Raw genomic sequence first — 18,161 nt, forward strand, 5'->3', positions numbered from 1 at the left:
CTCAGAGGAGGAATTGTGCATTTAGGATAGGTTTTTTGTTTTGTTTTGTTTTTTAAAAAAAAAAACTACTATATTTGTGTTAGAAAGGGCAAAGTGAACCTTTCATTTGGATAGAAGGTGGCAAGGTTTGTTTGAGTGACTTTACCTGTGTATTTCTATATTTTCAAATGTTGGAGGTCTGCAGCAGTTTAACCTTAACTCTCAGTTTTCTGGATTTTTTTTTGATAATCTTAAAGGAAATGTCTAGTTGTTTGTCCCATGAATTATCAATATGTTCTCTAAACCTTAACTTCATCTTACCATTTTTGTCAGAATTTAGATCCTAAACCCTTTCTGCCTGAAAGGAATGGGAGTCTCTACACTGCTTAGATTTTGCAGAGAATAAAATTCTTCATTTAAGCTGTTACATAAATAAGTCACAAGTGGAACAGCATTTAACAACTCCTCCCTATTCTCTACTATTGTATTTGTTAAGGAGAAAATAATGTGTGCGCACTTGTGTTATAATTTACTTGTTGGTCCAATAGAAAGTGTCTGTATGAATCTTTATGTAGCTGGGGTTGTATTTCCAGTGTAACATTTATTACTAATAACAGATGCAACAAAATCATTACAGGCAAAGAAATATGGAGTAATAGCAGCAAAACAGTTTCTGTTCATGGGCTATTAAAGGTCTGATTTTCATTCTCTCCAAAAAACTTAGTAATTTTTTGTTGCAACTCCAAAGTAAGTACAGACTTAAAACCACTGAGTTTTTAAAATCAAGTTTATTGGATATGTTGTCTATATTTTTATTTTGCCATTGACTAGGTTCTGATGAGAGACACGTTGCATATAATAATCTATTATAGACTAGCCAGGGAGCAGTGATCTATTTTCTAATACAACTAATTCTGAGAGCCAGTGCACCAGCAGATTTCACTTTCAAATCATTTACTTAATTTAAAAATATGTACCTATATTTAAAATGAGCAAGATGACATCCAAGAACTGATTTGCAGAATTCAATGCACCCATGTTGGCATTTCAGTAAATTCCCCCTTTAACTATCAAACTCCCTAACTCCTAATGAAGGACAAGTCAGCATGAGGTAGTCAGAAAACAGGATCAAGATACCCAGTCCTCATGTAAAACAAATCTCATTACTCACAGCATGCCATGCTCCTCTCAGAAAAAACAGTTATAGCATATACAGTGTATATGAAGCCTCCTGCAAGGACCACTCTTTGAGCCTCAGGTTGAGTCACATTTGCTAGTCCTTTTAATGTCCTTACTGGATCAATTTCTCCTTCTCTTCTGTCTGACCTACTGCTTGATTAGCTGCTGTAGTACACATTTAAGCATGACGAACTTAATGCTCCACTGGAAATGGTTTGAGGCTAGGGGTGGGCTGGGTGCTGATTAGTGAGGTTTCCAAACAGAGATGGTATTTCTTTACATGCTTCCGGAGGAGTTGCTTGTCAGGGGAAGAATAGCAGCAAAAACTACAGCCAAACGCCTCACCAGTGTGATGTCGTCTCACATGGAGGTCTAGGCTCTTCTTCTGGATGCTATAATGTAATGGAAACTTATGAGAGCTTACTGGGAAAATATTGTAACTACGACTACTAGGAGTATTACAGTAGTGGCTAGAGGTCCCAACTAAGATCAGGGCCCCATTGTGCTAAGCACTGTACAAACACACAACAATAATCAGTTTCTGCTTGGAGAGTTTATATTCTGAGACAAGACAGCGGGTAAGAGGCTGAAAACCAGAGTATGAATTTATTGAGAAATGTGCGTGTTTTGACTTTGTATTTTTAATCAAATTCTTATCATTTATGCATTATGACAAAAGAGCAGGTCTCCAAAATAAGTATTTAAGCCATGAGCCAAATACTGTCAGTATTCTACACTAAAACTGAGCTCTGTTCAATATTTATTATGGATCTTCTCACCCTGTTCCCTTTGACTTTACTCACTCATCAGTATTAAGGAGCTGAATAATGTTCTATATAGTTTATACACATTCCAAATAGCCACTTGTATTAATATGTGTAAATACAAATTCATACTAATTACTTAAAAAAAAGTTTTAAGAAAACCTTTAATGCTCCAATATGTTTTACTGTAGAATACAACCCCCACTACTTTAACTTATAACATCTTATACTGTCCTGTTAGGTGCTTTATTTCTGATATGTAAATTGCACCAGTATAGAATCCATTAGGCTGTTGATCTGAGTGGGCCTTACTCTTCAGATTATATAAAACGGTCCAGTTCAGAAACATTTCAGGTCTTGAATTTCCAAATATAGAAGTTGGAGAAAAAAATTGTGATGGTAGAGAAAGACGTTTGAGACACATTTTAAAAATCCACTACTCAGTGGACTCTTCCTATTAGATGGACAGGTGTCATTGCAGATTTCATTCCACCATTTCCTATTAACTTGACTAAGGTGATACTAGGGTCTGTTGAATCGAAGGCACTTAAACAGTCTTCACATGTGACAGCTTAAATCATGAAACTTTTTTGTGACTAGCTATAGGTAACCCAACCCAAAACTTTATTTTAGTTTTAAATTAAAATCAGCATATTGGGTATAACTCAGGTGTATCTAAGTTGGTGTAATTTGCACATTCTTCTAGCTCCTTTGTTATTTCAATTATACCACTTAGGGTATATGTCTACACTGCAGCTGTGATATGAAGCTTGTGTAGATGTAATTGCATTAGCTTTAATCTAGCTATCTCGCAAAAAACTGCAGGGATGACAACAGCACAGGCAACACAGCAGACTGTACAAACACACCTGATCCCCTGGGTATGTACTTGCATTGTTAGCATGCGCTGAAGCCTGCACTGCTGTGCTTTCGTTGCTGTTTTCAGTGTGCTAGCTCAATTAAAGCTAGCATGGGTGTATTTACACAAACTGTAAATGGCACCCCAGTATTGACATATCCTTAGATTTGCTAACACATGTACCTGTTTACTTATGGGTAACTTACATCACTCTGCCCTTCCTCTTTGAATATGGCCCACTGAGATCAACAGCCTAATGAATTCTATACTGATTCAATTTACATATCTGAGGAGAAAAAAAAAAAAGGCAACTAACAGGACAGAACAAGATTATATAAATTAAAGTAGCAGGGGTTGTATTCTAAAGTAAAAACATAGTGGAGCATTAAAAAAAACTATTAAGAAAATATTGAAAGAGTTTGTATAAATTTGTATATTCACAAATTCATACAAATGGCCACTTGGAATAGATACGAACTGTACAGAACATTATTCAGCTCCTTACGCTGATGATAAGCAAGTAATTTGGTATAATGAAATTGTATAACAAATACATGTGTGAAATGTTCTTTAAGTAAATAGCACTTTCAGAACATGATACAGTATACTTGCTGAATTTAGTTACTCGTGCATAAGGCCTTACTTAATTTACAATATTGTGGAAATTCTGGATCCTGCAATATTAGGCTTCCACCACAATTTTGACAGTGGGAGCCCCTACTCTCAGCCCCAGGCTACTGACAGCGGAAAATCATGGAAAAATAATAATGGACCTTATAAGCACAAACAATAAGGTCCACTATTACTTTTACGTGATTTTTCCATGGCTTGTCCACAACTCAGCCACAATTTTTGAACTATCATCCTTATTTGTGCATTATATTTAAGCTCTGTTCCTGCACACCTGTACATGCATGCTCAACTTTGAAGATATGAATGTCCCATTGACTTCAATGGAACTACTCCCATGCCTAAAGTTAAGCATGTATGTGAGGCAAGTATTAGGGCCTTATTATAAACCAACCAACCTTGCAATCTGCACTAGTGCAGGGAATTAGTGAATTCTGTAAATCCGATTAGAATCAAGGCCAACATGTCACAAAGCTGTACTTATTTTGTCAATGATTTAAAATAAAGCACAATATACACTAGAAAAATACTGCAGCGTATTTTGTAAAAAGATTTTCATAATATGAGAATTCACTACAGTGCTCTACTGTTAAATCTTACTTGACAGGAGGAGAATCTGACAAGATTTTGTGCAGATTATTGAGTGTGTAGTTTACTGAACTGCAGATTAGCAGTGTTCTGCTCTGTAGTTCTGTGGTGTTATGTAACAAGAATATTTATTTTCTGACTCTTTCCTGCGCTCTTCTCTAACTCACACAGTAGAACAAATGTCATTATTATAACTTCCAAGGTGGCAGTCATCTGCTAATGAATGTGTCCTGTTTTTGTTTCAGTTTGGCAGTGAATTACCTGCTCCAACTCTTGAATTTAATTCATTTTTTTATCACCAAAGCTCGACAATGTTTAGAGTTCTTAATTTCAGTGTAGCTATCATGAAGATTAGGAAGAGACTTTTTTGTTGTTGTTATTCCTGTGCTCAGTTACTGCAAGGCTCACAATGTAGGTCAGGGGGTTGTGAGTTTACTCTAAATTCGGTGTTTTTGTTATTTTACCTCTTATTTGATGGACACATTTCCATGTTTGAACTTTGGTACTAAAGGAAACTTGGAAGTAACATTTCAATTTTGCAAGCATAATCTTATACAATGCTAAATGATTTACTATTTACTATATAATAGTCCTTCCACCAAACAAACCAACAAATGGGTACGGCAGACAAAAACCTCTCTCAGCTATCTCAGTTTAAATCTTTGCAGTTTAAACATCCAGAGGCAAATGGTATTTCACTTAACATATATTACCATGTTCAAAGACATAAGAATGTAAAATATTTAAGTTATTCTTTTGTAACCTTATACGTTACGAAATGCTCTATAACATACTTCAAAATATATTTGAGCTTTACCAAAATTACCTATTGCTTCTATTCTTGATACAATGTACAGGACTGTGCAAGCACTGTCAAATGAACAAGACACGTGTACAACATCACAATGAGAAATGCCTTAAGTAATATGACAGTTTTCCAAATTTTGGGGGTGAGGTGGGTGGCACTACAAGCAAACTGGCAGAAGAAATCAATATGAGGAAAAGACCTGGTGAAGCTGATGTAACAGTGGGAAGAGACTCCTATTCACTGAATGAATGTACAGAAACATGTTCTTCTGTCATAATCCCAGTACACACAGACATCAACTCAATTTTCTCTCAGATATTTTTAGATTTATCGTCTTCCAATTCCATATATCCTCCCTCGTAGCCTGTACAATATCAGTAGAAATTAAGCAGAAGCAGAGATAAAGGGGTTAGAAACATCCGCTTCAAAAAACTATTAATTTGCTCTTTGTATCAAATGACTCAGTTGTCTATGGGAGTGAATTTAAATATCTGGCTTTTTTATTGGACAGAATATGTAGGCAACAATATTTTATTTAAAACCGCATAGTTATACTGTGAAAAATCTGGCCAAGCAAGGGGGACTATTTACACATACCAACTGTACGAGCACACTTCGCATTTGTAGAGCCTCTCACTTGTGTGAGTCTGAAATGTCTGCGCAGAGAGCTTGCATCAACTGAGGTATAAGAGCAGATTTCACACTTGAAAGGCTTCTCACCTATCACAATATGGAAAGCAGGGGACACGTTCACACAGCTGAGGCATAGGGGCTGGAGGGAGGGAGAATTCAAAAGGAAATCACCAGAACATTAAAAAAAATATCCTCAGACCCATTGGCTTGTCTTTTACATATTCCCATCTGAAATAAGATCACTTGAGAGTCTATGCTAGTCAGGACATGGAAAGTTTGGCCTGCTAGTAGCAGCTTAGGTTTCCACTGCCAAAGCAGGTTACTTACGGGGTATGTGATGGCAGTGTAGCTGCATCAACAAGAACAAGCTTCAAACACAGTCAATGCCTATGTTGTGACAGATCTAATAGATCAGTCCCCTGGTTTTGACCTTCCACTACATCTGCGGGCAAAACTCAATCACTTCAGTTGTAGAGTGATCAGATATACTGCAAATGACTTAAAGAGAGGCCTTCTTAACTCTTTAGCCTGTTACAAGATGTGGATCATATACTTGTAGGCTGCATCCATGGCAAGAGCTGCTTTGGTTCTCACACGGACTTGCACAATACCCTTCCCTCAGGTACTGAATGGTTACGACATTTAATCTAACACACTAGACTTGAATATCTATGTAAAAGCTGTTGCAATAAATAAAATCTGTAATAAAAAGTATGTTCTTGCACAACAGGACAATTCTAGTTCTAGATAGGTCACTTTTTGGGACTAGATATCTTTAACCTTAAATCATCACATGAGGTGGAACTGAGGTAAATCGACTAACTCCGTTTCCAAACTGAAGATCAGTTTACTTTTCTGCTAAAAAGATTTTTATCCTTGCCGCTTTTCCTGCATCAGCCCCATGAATACAGAATGCTAACTCTCAGCCTGCTTTAAGTCACTAGATTAACACCAGTTAAAAATGGTTTCTTGCAAATTGAAGAGGAGGTAGAATAAAAGTTCTCAAAAAGCACTAGGAAACAGTATTAGCAGTGAAGCCAGGATATTAATTTTTTTTTTTTTTTGTAAAAGTAGCGTGCACACCTTTTAGCACAAGCAGAAAAAAATAATGCTTAAAAAGCAGAGGACATTAAGGGCTTCCTCCTTTTGGAGCACATGGAAATTTTGCATGCACGCCCATCTGCACACATGCTTTGATCTAAACATTTACCTGCATATTTTACATTTATCTAATAGAGGAGAACATGAAAGTGAAACTGACTATAAAGAAAAACTAAACTGATAAGTCTATTTTCATGGTTCAAACCCAAACGCAAAAAACAGACAATTCAAGTTAACGGTGAAAACTTTAAAAATGAAATAAGTTAATAGATTTTTAACAAGCTAACTTATTAACAACATCAACACTGGTAAGGTAGTATTTCCCCTCAAATATATGATTTTTAACCAGTCTCTCTCTAATTCTGCATTGGAACCATGATAAATGCAAACATGCAGGACGTTCCATCTCCACTGCTTTACATGTACTTTTGGTATCGGTTCATCATGAAGTAGATTTTGTTCTGTATTGGTTTTTAATAATAATAAAAATAATAATGATCATCATTTTGGACTCAGTATATAGAATCTTTAATCCCCGGGGGAAACTGAATCTCAGCAAGGTTAAGGCCAAAATTTTCAAAAATCATACTCAGGTCTCATCTACACTTGAAATGCTACAGTGTCTATGCTGAAGTGCTATCTACACAGACAGGAGGGGTTCTCCCACTGACAAAGGTAATCACCTCCCCAAGAGGTGGTAACTAAGCTGATGGAAGAATATACCTGTCGACTTAGCGCTTTCTACACAGGGGGTCAGGTCAGTTTAATTGTTGTTGCTTGAGAGGTGGATTTTTCACATCCCTGAGTGATACAGTTAAGCTGACTTAATTTTCTAGTGTAGACCAGGCCTTACAGTTAGACACCTAATACTGGGGTGGGGGATTCTACGCCAATGCACAAGTGTAGGATTAATGTCTGCTGCAGATTTCCCCCTCCCCAGAATAATGGATTCTGACGGGGAGGCGAAGAGAAGCCGCAAGAGGGATCATGCTGCAATTATACCTTACACTCACTAGGAACTGATGTGGTGCCAGAAAAGAGGGCAGCTGGTTCATGGGCTGGAGCAGCCAGCCACGGAGAGGAAGAGGACAGAGGCTGCCTTCCTCACAGTGCTCTGCCTGCAGGGCCAGGTGAGGAGGCATGGCATATAGGGGGGAGAGAGAGCAGGGCACATGAGGCTGCTTGGATGGGTCACACAGACTGGGGCGGGACAGACTGGGACAGGAGCCAGTGGGGTGAGAACATTGAGCCAGTGGCTGAATGGGAATGGGGGGTGCAGGGCCACAGGAGGTCTGGGGTGTACAGGGACACGCATGGACAGGGCAGACTGAATGAGTGAGAGAGGCTAGGGGTCAGCCACGGTCTGCATGGGAGAGGCTCCCCAACTTTCTAACAATCCAAACTTAGATCGATTCTCTCCCCCACTCCCGTGTAGATATTTGATTATCATTTATTCAGTAATCAAAAGTACATTCACCTACACACACACCCCGCAAAATAATTTTAAAAAAACCCTTGCCTTGTCCATTTTTTAAAATATTAACACGTTATAGACATGCCTGGTCTGTTAAATACTAGATATGACATGTCATAAGCATAATGATGCACTCTTTGTAATATAGTTAACATCCTGTTAAATAGACAGATCTGATAACTGTATTACTGTAGAATGTCTCTAAACAGGATTCACTGTTGTAATGATTATTGTATTGTATTTAATATTTACATGGCAAGGATTTGTAAACGTATAATAATTCCTAAATAAATCAATAGATAAAATTTAAATACATGGTTAACTGGGATGCTTTCCTGAATCAGGGACATAAACTAAGGGCTGTATACTCGCTATCATAGCCAGAGTAACTAGTGAGTGACCTTCTTTCCTTAGAACCACTGTACGTATTTGCTGAGGAACAAAGAGAGAGGTCCAAACTCTCCTACTGGAAAATAATCAATCCTTTAAAAAAAAAATTACAGTATATTGTAAGTGAGAACGTAATGCACACACAGAGCTTACCAGTATGGATGCGCATATGCTGTATCAATGAGGCCTTTAGCCTAGTTTTGTACTCGCAGTGCTGGCAATGAAAGGGTTTGATGCCAGCATGTATTTCGATGTGTCTCTGTACAGCCAGTTTTGAAGAACACTTCCTGCCAGAGAGGAAACAAGCCTTGTCACAGCTGTAATAAAATTAATCTTTTTTTCCTGGATAAACGTTCCAGAAGGATGACATTTCTCAGTTATAGCATCCAATTGTGTTATTGTAGCCCTTTAATGACTGTTATGGCTGGTATTTATAGCTGTTAGTTTAATGAGTATAGAGTAATATAATCAGGGGAAGGAGAATGAAGAACAAAGATTTCTTTCAGTCCTCACAGTAGTTAAACATATTTAATTTAATATAGTATTACCTTTAAAATATTAATGCATAGAATGGCCCAAATATGCATAATCTATGCACAGGGAATTTACTGGCAGCCTATCCACATAATGTGACATTCAGTTGACAGCACAGGGCAGCAAAATGTAGAGATCCAATCTGATCTTCTAAAAACCATTGGTGTGAATATCAATGGTAGGTTCTACCTTCCCAGCTACCTACTCACTTTTTCACTCTTGTACATTGCAATTATTTACATTGAAGAGTACACCTCTGAATGATATATGTGTTTATACCTCTTAAAAAGAAGAAATGAGAGGGGTTTTTTTTTGTTTGTTTGTTTTTACTATTAACCATAGATGTAAATGTTTGAACAGTAAAAAAGATGTCATAAATTCTATTGCTGTTCATGTGAATTCAGGGTCTGGCACTTCTTCTGGAGCCATCAATCCTTCATGCCCACAAACTGCCTATCTATATGTTTTCAGCACCTAAAACTCCCCAACTCCCAGCAACATTAGCGAGAACTGTGGGTAAGCAAGAAGTGCAGGATCAAGCCTATAATGCAGTCAACTTATTTGTAATTAGTAACACACACCTCCATTGTAAGTTTTATTAGAAAAAATATAATTCAAAAAAGATTTGGGTCAAATCCTGGTCCCACAGGAGTCAATGGGAGTCTTCCCAATTGATTTAAGAGAGTTCAAAATTTGGCTCTCCACATTTTCCAGTTTCTTGATCAACACTATTATAGAAAAATCATTCTCATTCTGAGACATTCTTGTACATTAAATGTTAAGGTAAATGCTAACCCCTCAAATCACACATTACTAGCACCCATTGCCTATTTTGGTTACACCCAATATATTGAAAATAAAGCTATAACATACATATTTCATAATGCAGATTTACTATTTTAAAAGTCTGATATTGTACTACTTTCACTCTTTCACTGATTTCTGAAATGTACTACATACACCAGTTTACCTTATCTCTGAGATGTCAATCATGCAAAAAAACCAAACAGAAGATTAATAAAAATATTCCAGTTTAGTTTGTTTGGCTGCATCAAAATTCAAAACAAAAAGATGGAAAAATGAACTGAACTTTCAGACGTGTGTAATTTAACACTTCCTTGCACTGCAGAAAAAAAGCTTGCATCATTCCCATGGGGAAGAGAAAGTGTTTAAAAAAGCAAATTGTTAAAAACCTTACTGTTCACAGAAGATATGCAATCTTGAATAAAAGAATGATTTCAGTAAAATCAAAAGCTTGAGAAGAAATAACTGGATTTAAACAGCAGATTTCAACATCAGCCATCTCTGAAAAGCAAGCTGTGCCATTCTAAATAATATTCTTTACACCAATTTTTTTCCTTCCCCTAAATATTGGTGACCTTTCAACTGTAAAGCCTTACTGCAAATAGTAGATTTTCACAGACCTAGAATTTGAAGGATTTTTTTTTTAAAAGAGCTACAAAATAAATACACAGCTCAAAAACACAGATGCTGTCTAATTTCCATAATGTCTTTTGGAATCCAACAGCCATGCACATACAGTAATTCCAAGTTATAAGTACTCTCATTCACTGAATAGGAAAAAATTCTGTGTCACTGCTTCTGCTCACTGCAATCACAATCAAAGCATTATCTTTATGTATTTAAGAGATACCTATTTCACAATGATTTAGTGGAGCAATCCAGTTCCATCACTCCATCATGTGACTTGAAGAGAAGTAAAACGATCAGCCATGCAGATTCTTTTGGTTTGAACTGTAGTTAAAACAAATAGTTTATATGCACGGTTCTAACAGTTGTAAATGGTTTAAGCAGAGGTTCTCAAACTGGGGGTTGGGACCAGGGCTGGCTCTGGCTTTTTTGCCACCTCAAGCAAAAAAAAAAAATAAAATAAATCTGCAGGGCAGCTGGAGCGGCAAAGCAAAAAAAACAAACAAAAAAAAGCCCTGTAGGGCAGCCGGAGCCAGGGTGCAAACTTTCGGCTAGCAGGACTCCCCGGGCAGTGGAGTGCGTGCCCCAGCGAGCAAGGGGGAGGAGGAGGGAGCGGCGGGAGAGAGAGAAGAGGGGCAGCCAGGGCTTCCTTTAGCCAGGGCGCTCACCACTTGACCCCTCCCGCCGTGCCGCTCGGGTCAGCGGGGAGAGAAGGATGTGGGCTGTCGGGCTTGCTGCAGACATAGCACCGCTGGGGCAGATGGAGCGCGCAGCTGGCTCCCAGCAGGGCGCTCCCCTCCTCTGTGCTGCCACCCCCTACAGGACAGCCAGAGTGGTGAAGAAGACGGGGAAAAAAAAAAAAAAAGGGGCAGCCATGCCACCCTAGGATTGGGCAGAATGCCGCCCCTTAGAATCTGCCGCCCCAAGCACGAGCTTGCTTGGTTGGTGCCTGGAGCCGGCCCTGGTCAGACCCCTCAGGGGGTCACGAGCTGTCAGCCTCCACCTCAAACCCTGCTCTGCCTCCAGCATTTATAATGGTGTTAAATATATAAAAAAGTATTTTTAATTAATGGGGGGGGGGTGTCGCACTCAGAGGCTTGCTATGTGAAAGGGGTCACCAGCACAAAAGTTTGAGAACCACTGGTTTAAGGGGACACATGAAGACTCCGATAACTTTGTGGTCTCATCTCAGTGTTTGTGGCATTGAATGATCCAAAGATCCATAGATATTGATCTGTGTCTGTTTTTTAAAAAAAAATAAATATGATGCTAGAGGAGATGATTTATGAGTGTAAGTATAAGGAGAGAAAAATACTGGGATTACATGTAATTACAGCAGGGACAACTAATTTTCATCCTTAAGAAGAAAATAAGCACTACACCATAGGGGTATTTCAGACACTTTTTTTTTTTTTTTTTTTAAAGAGTCCTGTGCATTTAAAATAAGATTCCATGTTTCCTTTTCATAGCAGCGAATGGTTGCCTTGCTCAAAATCTCAGGCATTCATAACATTCTGACAGTCACCATAAGACCACATTTTAAAGGGGCAGCTGTAAGATGAAATTATACACGTCATACCTACACAAAAGAACTAGGCATTGCCATTCACCCTAGTGAGTGTGCCCCCATCAATACCCTGGTGGCAGGTAACCCTGGAAGCCCTTCCTTTACATAAAGAGGTTAGTAGCTAAAGCTCAGCAGGGGGAATTAAGTTATAGACCTCTCTTCAGCTCTGCAATGCTACCTGCTTAAGTACCTCATCTGCACTTTAAAGACTGCCACCTCCAGCTGGTTCCAACCAACCAGCTCCTGAGCTCGCTGCTAGAGTCATAGGAGCACAGAGGGCTTGGCTACACTTGCAAGTTGCAGCGCTGGGAGGGGGTTACACACTGCAACTTACCAGGTGTCCACACTTACAGAGCTCAGCCATCGCTGCAACTCCCCTTCCTGCAGCGCTGCTGTACACCTGGTCTCTATGGTGTAGCGAATCACGCTTGCTCATGCAGCGCTGGCTAATCAGGTGTGACACTACCAGCATGTTATTGGCCTCCAGGGTATTAGAAGGTATCAACAATTCCTGTATTACAACAAACCGGAAGGTACTCCCCGAGCTACTTATCCTAAAAAAACAACACGCTGCTCTTCGCTGCAGCGAGCGAGCAAGCGAGGCTTTTGGAATGTTCAAAGCTGTTTGCTTGAGGAGACAAACAGCACGGCGGGGGGGGGAGTCCGTCGAGAAGCTGCTTGATCTGATCGAAGCCTTTACATTTAAGAGTGATGAGAGAGGGATGGGGGAAATGGCCAGAATTTGCAAGGCAGGGAGCTGTCACACAGTGTCTGCTCCAAAAATCCACTCTCTCTGAGTCCCCGACGCTCCCTGTCACACTCCACCCCACCCTCCTCTTTTGAACTTGCAAGGCAGGGAGCTGTCACGGTGTCTGCTCCAAAAATCCACTCTCTCTTGTCTCCCGCAAGCTCCCTGTCACACTCCACCCCACCCCCCTCTTTACACACACAGCTGTAACTACCAGCACTGCAAAAATGTAAGTGTAGCCATGCCCAGAGAAAAATAAGCAGGGAACCTGGAGGAAGGGAAACCATACTAGGAAGTAACTTTTTATTTTTTAAAGACAGCATTTTCCAAATAAGCAAGGTTTGCATTCTAGTGAATTAAGTTATTTTCTTCTGCTTTCTTTTTCTTACCCCTCTTCGAACAAAACAGCTTAAAATTCACCAGAATGTCATGGACTGTGTGTACAATATTTACGTAAGTTAGCAAGTAGGAAATGTCCTTATTTATGCTAAAAACACCACTTGTTCAGTTTTAATAATCAAAGTAATTTAAAGTCTGATTTACTTTTCATCATTTATGATGCTTACCTGTTGAATTTCTCTCAGATTGATCAATGGAATGGACTAGATAGATTAATTTGTGTTGCTGGTTAGTTTCTCGTCAGGTTCATTTTTATGATATATATTTGCATGATACTGCAAATAACTGGGTGGCTAACATTATAGAAGACTATTAGTTTAAAAATGTTTCCACTAAATAAAATGGTTTTTTTTTTAATTCTAATCTTACACTTTATAATGACTTTTTTGGGGGTAAAAAGAAAAAATTATTAGATTTTGGTCAAAGCTGACCTGACATTTGGCCTGATCTTGTTCCCATTAGTTTCAACAAGAGCAGGATTGGATCCAGGGCATCTTTAAATGCAATCCTGTGACTTGAAATCCAGCTTTTTTACCATATGGGTTTTACCGAAGTTCCAAGTATGTATATTTCTCCTTAAAAATAACTTTTTAAAAATAAAAATATAAATGAATATCAAAATTACTGGTGATGATGTGCTAAAAATTCACAAGCTGTTCTGAAAAGTAGGTTTATGGAGTTAAATGTAAATATGTTCCTTTTAGCAGAATCATAGCATGTCTCTTCTTTTAAGATAATCAGGAAAAAATCAATTTAAAATAAAAGCAATGAAATATTTAAATTCAGCTAACATTATTTCAGTCACAGAAAGAGAAATTATCTGTTAGTACTCAGTTAATGCCAGATGTTTCACTGAAATCTAGCACCTGGCTTTTTTTTCAAATTCTACATGACATGCATAGGAAAGTAATCTCTCCAGGGCACTTAAGAAACTTATCATATTAGATATCAATTAGCAACTGCCAGTGTGATCACTGAACAATATTTATACTCCAAATTAATGTTTGGTAAATTTCCACAAGCTGATTAAAGGACTTGCCCACATGGAGACTTACTGCATGGCAAGCCAGGGTTTGAATGAACATGACACTAGTGGATCGCATACTGAGTTGCCCTGGTTTTGAATCAGCCATACTGTACTAAGGGAAGGGGGAAACAAAAAAAAAAAAATCACTGTTAAGCCCACTGAAATACAAAGGCATAAATGAAAAAAGCACAGAGGTACATCCTTAACTCTGGATTTCCATATGTTTAAATGGGACCTTTGTGATTCTTATGTGTTTTCTGTATTAAAATGTAATAACGAGTAAAGCATTAAATAAAAACTGTATTTGTAAGGGGAGAAAAAAATAATACTAGCCCTCTGCTGCCCCCTTCTGGAATATGCAAAGGTTCTCATAGAAAATACACACAGGAGTTCTCAAACTGGGGGTTGGAACCCCTGAGGGGGTCGCAAGGTTATTACATGGGGTGAGGGGTCATGAACTTTCAGCCTCCACGCCAAACCCCGCTTTGTTTCCAGCATTTATAATGGTGTTAAATATACTTAAAAAAGTGTTTTAATTTGGGGGGGGGGGCACTCAGAGCCTTGATACGTGAAAGGGATCACCAGCACAAAAAGTTTGATAACCATTGAAATAGAGTATTCAGGAATTCAGTAACAAAAAAATCATTTCTTAGCTTACAGCCCCAAGCCTCTTTAGCCAACACCAGATCTCAAAAACTCTCTCTAGCTTTTTCCAGGGTCATATATCATACTCACAGACTGTTGCTTGGCTGGCTTGCCTTTTGCCTCTGTCTCTCAGTTTCTGTTCTCCTTTCTCACTCCAGCGACCCACGACCCAAAAAAATAGTCAGCAAAAGCCCCTCTGCCCACCCAGCCTAACACCTTTGGGCACGTTCACATAACCCTTTTGTTTTAGGGGTGGGGTGGGGGAGTATTTATGTTATGCTAATTGAAGGGTGAGTTCATATTCATCAATCTCACAGTAAATCTCACTCACATTCAGTTAATATTTTTAAAAGGTGTCAACTAGAAAATCTACTATATATAACAAAAGTTTATTGATAAAATGTAAAAGAAAAACTCCATAAGAAAACATGTCACGCATATGTGGTACCAGTCCCCTCCCAGCTTGTTCTAGTCATGTCAGTAGCCCAATTACAGACCTATTTGTATACACAGCCATGGCAAGAGAGTGCCTATTTTTACAGATTAACTGTGGGCCCCGCACTCTGAAAATATTGCCCTTGTTGACTAAAAGTACTTGAATAATAATCCTAAAATGGAAGTCTATAGGACTACTTGCAAGCATAAAACAAACAGAGTTTGAACCTAATCATAGCATATGCCTTAATCTGTTGCAGATGCTGCAGACAAATTCATTTGAGTTTTTTTTTGTTCTCATTATTCTTTTTGTATCCGAGCACACAAGAGTATTCTCAGTTCTCTTTCTTTTCTTCATCTCTTTCACCTTCCGTCTTTGGTGGACATGCTTGTGATGCTTGCTCATTTGACGTCTGTATTTAAATGCTTGGCCACATAATGAACATAGGAAGGGTCTGGGAGTTTTGTGTTTTGCCATATGCTCTTTCAGCTCAGCTCTGGGTGGACAGTAAAGAAATACAAATAAGCAAATTAAAGCCAGAATTAGACTTAAGAATTCCCTTCCCCCACCAAAAAAAGTGTAAGTCAATCAAAATAAACTGTATTATCTTCAGTGGTGTAAAACATCTTATTAGTTTGGGATAAAACATTCTCAAAGGTAGGTGAAGATGCAATTGTATTTTAGAAATACAGTTAGTTTCATGAGTGAGCAAGTGACTTGTTAACATATCACAATTCCATGCTATATACATGAAGTTAAATAAATATATAAAACTTTATTAAAAGAAGACTCCCACAAGCAACTAGATAAGATGTTCAAACATTTACTACTTAGACACAAGTTATATTTAACTTGTTTCCTTGAAATTATATTAATCTAGTAACTACTTATTTTTTAAATATTGCAAAAAATATGGATAAGCAAATGTCTTACAGTACGATCTTTATACATAATTTTTATTCACTCTCTACAAGGTGAGGTTAGCATTCTTGTAAGTAGTACTTTCATAATATACTAGTATAGTGCCATTATTAAGGTGAAGACCTAAGAAGGATAAACCAGGTCCAACAACTGTTACTATCTGGGAACAGTTAGTACCACAGAAGATGATTAGGAACCCACAATGAGTACTTGTGGAGTATTAGGGCTAGTCCACACTGGCAATGCTAAAGCACTGCCACAACAGTGCTTTAATATGGCTTGTGCAGTTGCAGTGGAGCACTCTTAAAAAAACAAGACAAAGCACCTCCAAGAGGGGCGTAGCTGTCATAAACAGATAGGTAAGGGTTAATGTCTCTTTCACCTGTAAAGGGTTAACAAACAGTGACCTGCAACACCTGACCAGAGGACCAATCAGGAAACAAGATACTTTCAAATCTCGGTGGAGGGAAGCCTTTGTTTGTGGTTTTTGGGTTTGTTGGTTCTCTCTGGGTCCTGAAAAGGACTAGACGTGCAACCAGGTTTCTTGCCAATCTCCCTGCTACAGTCTTTATATATTCAATACGTGAGTATAAGTAAGAAAGGCGGTTATAAGTCTTTTAAATTGTTTTTCTGTATTTGCAAATGTGTAGTTTGCTGGAAGTATTTAAATTGTATTTTTGCTGGGGGAGGCTTTTTCTCTCTGGTGTCTATAAGCTGAAAGACCCTGTAATATTACATCTGTATTTACAGAGATTTTTATTTTTCTTTATTTTATTAAAAACTTCCTTTCAAATACCTAATGATTTTTTTTCTCTGGTTCATGCTAAGGTATTGAGTCTGTACTCACCAAGGACTTTGTGGGGGAGAGAGAGAGAGAGAAGAGAGAGAGAGAGGAGGGTAGAGGTGGAAGCCTCTGTTTTAAGATTCAAGGAGTTTGAATCATAGTATCTTCCAGGATAACCCAGGGAGGGAAAGCCTAGGAGAGGGCACTGGTGAGGGAAAGAGTTTACTTTCCTTGTGTTAAGATCCCCCCCCCCCCCCCCCCCCCCCCCCCCCCCCCCCCCCCCCCCCCCCCCCCCCCCCCCCCCCCCTGGGGTTCTGATCTTGGGGTCCCCAGGGAAGGTTTGGGGAGACCAGAGTTTATCAGGCACTCAAAGTCCTGATTGGTGGCAGCATATCAGATCTAAGCTGGTAATTAAGCTTAGAGGAATTCATGCTAGTACCCCATCTTTGGACCCTAAAGTTCAGATTGGGGAAGAATACTATGACATAGCTACCAGCACTGGTACACTGTCTACACTGGCGCTTTACAGCACTGAAACTTGCTGCTCTCAGATGGGTGTTTTTTTCACATCCCTGAGTGAGAAAGTTGCAGCGCTGTAAATTGCCAGTGTAGACAAGCCCTTACAAATAGAATAGCATGTTTTAGGAACCAGGACATTGCTATCTGATTCTGCTTTTCTGGACTTATTTTTTATAATTATTTAAAAGTCAACTTTTGCTTTTAAATCTAAACCAGTTTTCTTTTTCTGTTATGCAATTACCAATAATACACAGTTAGATGACTACTTCTGACTTGCCATTATTGAGCTAGGGGACTTCAATACCTCTCATGTGGTGATCTTTTCTTTAAAAATGTTTGGGGATTTTTTTTTTGTTTTTGTTTTTAAAATACTGTGATAATCAGTCAGAAAAACATTACCACTTTAAATTGGGGGAGGCTACAAAAAGATACAAAGTATACCCCTTCTTTCAGAGACAGTGTCTTCTTGAATTCAACTATTTGAAACAGCAGGAGAAAGAGTCAACAGTGGAGGAGAAACTCTTTAGGATGAGAGTCTTACGTACATTTTGAAACTGCAGCTGCAATCTTGGAACCCAACTGATTCATGATAATTCATGACTTATTTTTTAAATAAATATTTTTATGGAAACGTGTTCAGCTTTCCTTCAATATACAGCATTAGATACATCTTCAGTTTAACCTTTAATGATAAAATCATATATACAGATAAGCATGACAGGCAACATTTATTATTGGTGTAATT

General features: G+C 38.5%; 1 protein-coding gene across 1 annotated transcript; it reads right to left on the reverse strand.

The window, feature by feature from the left end:
• Nucleotides 1-748: 748 nt before the first annotated feature.
• Nucleotides 749-18,024, reverse strand: LOC116835507 (uncharacterized). The gene is given in 6 exon segments (XM_075062825.1): nucleotides 749-1,550; nucleotides 5,405-5,459; nucleotides 5,462-5,527; nucleotides 8,559-8,696; nucleotides 15,447-15,688; nucleotides 17,962-18,024. Coding segments are annotated over 6 exon segments (753 nt in total). The 5' UTR covers nucleotides 18,015-18,024; the 3' UTR covers nucleotides 749-1,351.
• Between the last annotated feature and the right edge of the window lie 137 nt (nucleotides 18,025-18,161).

Source organism: Chelonoidis abingdonii, chromosome 2 (genome assembly GCF_003597395.2).
Source record: "Chelonoidis abingdonii isolate Lonesome George chromosome 2, CheloAbing_2.0, whole genome shotgun sequence".
Lineage (NCBI taxonomy): Eukaryota > Metazoa > Chordata > Testudines > Testudinidae > Chelonoidis > Chelonoidis abingdonii.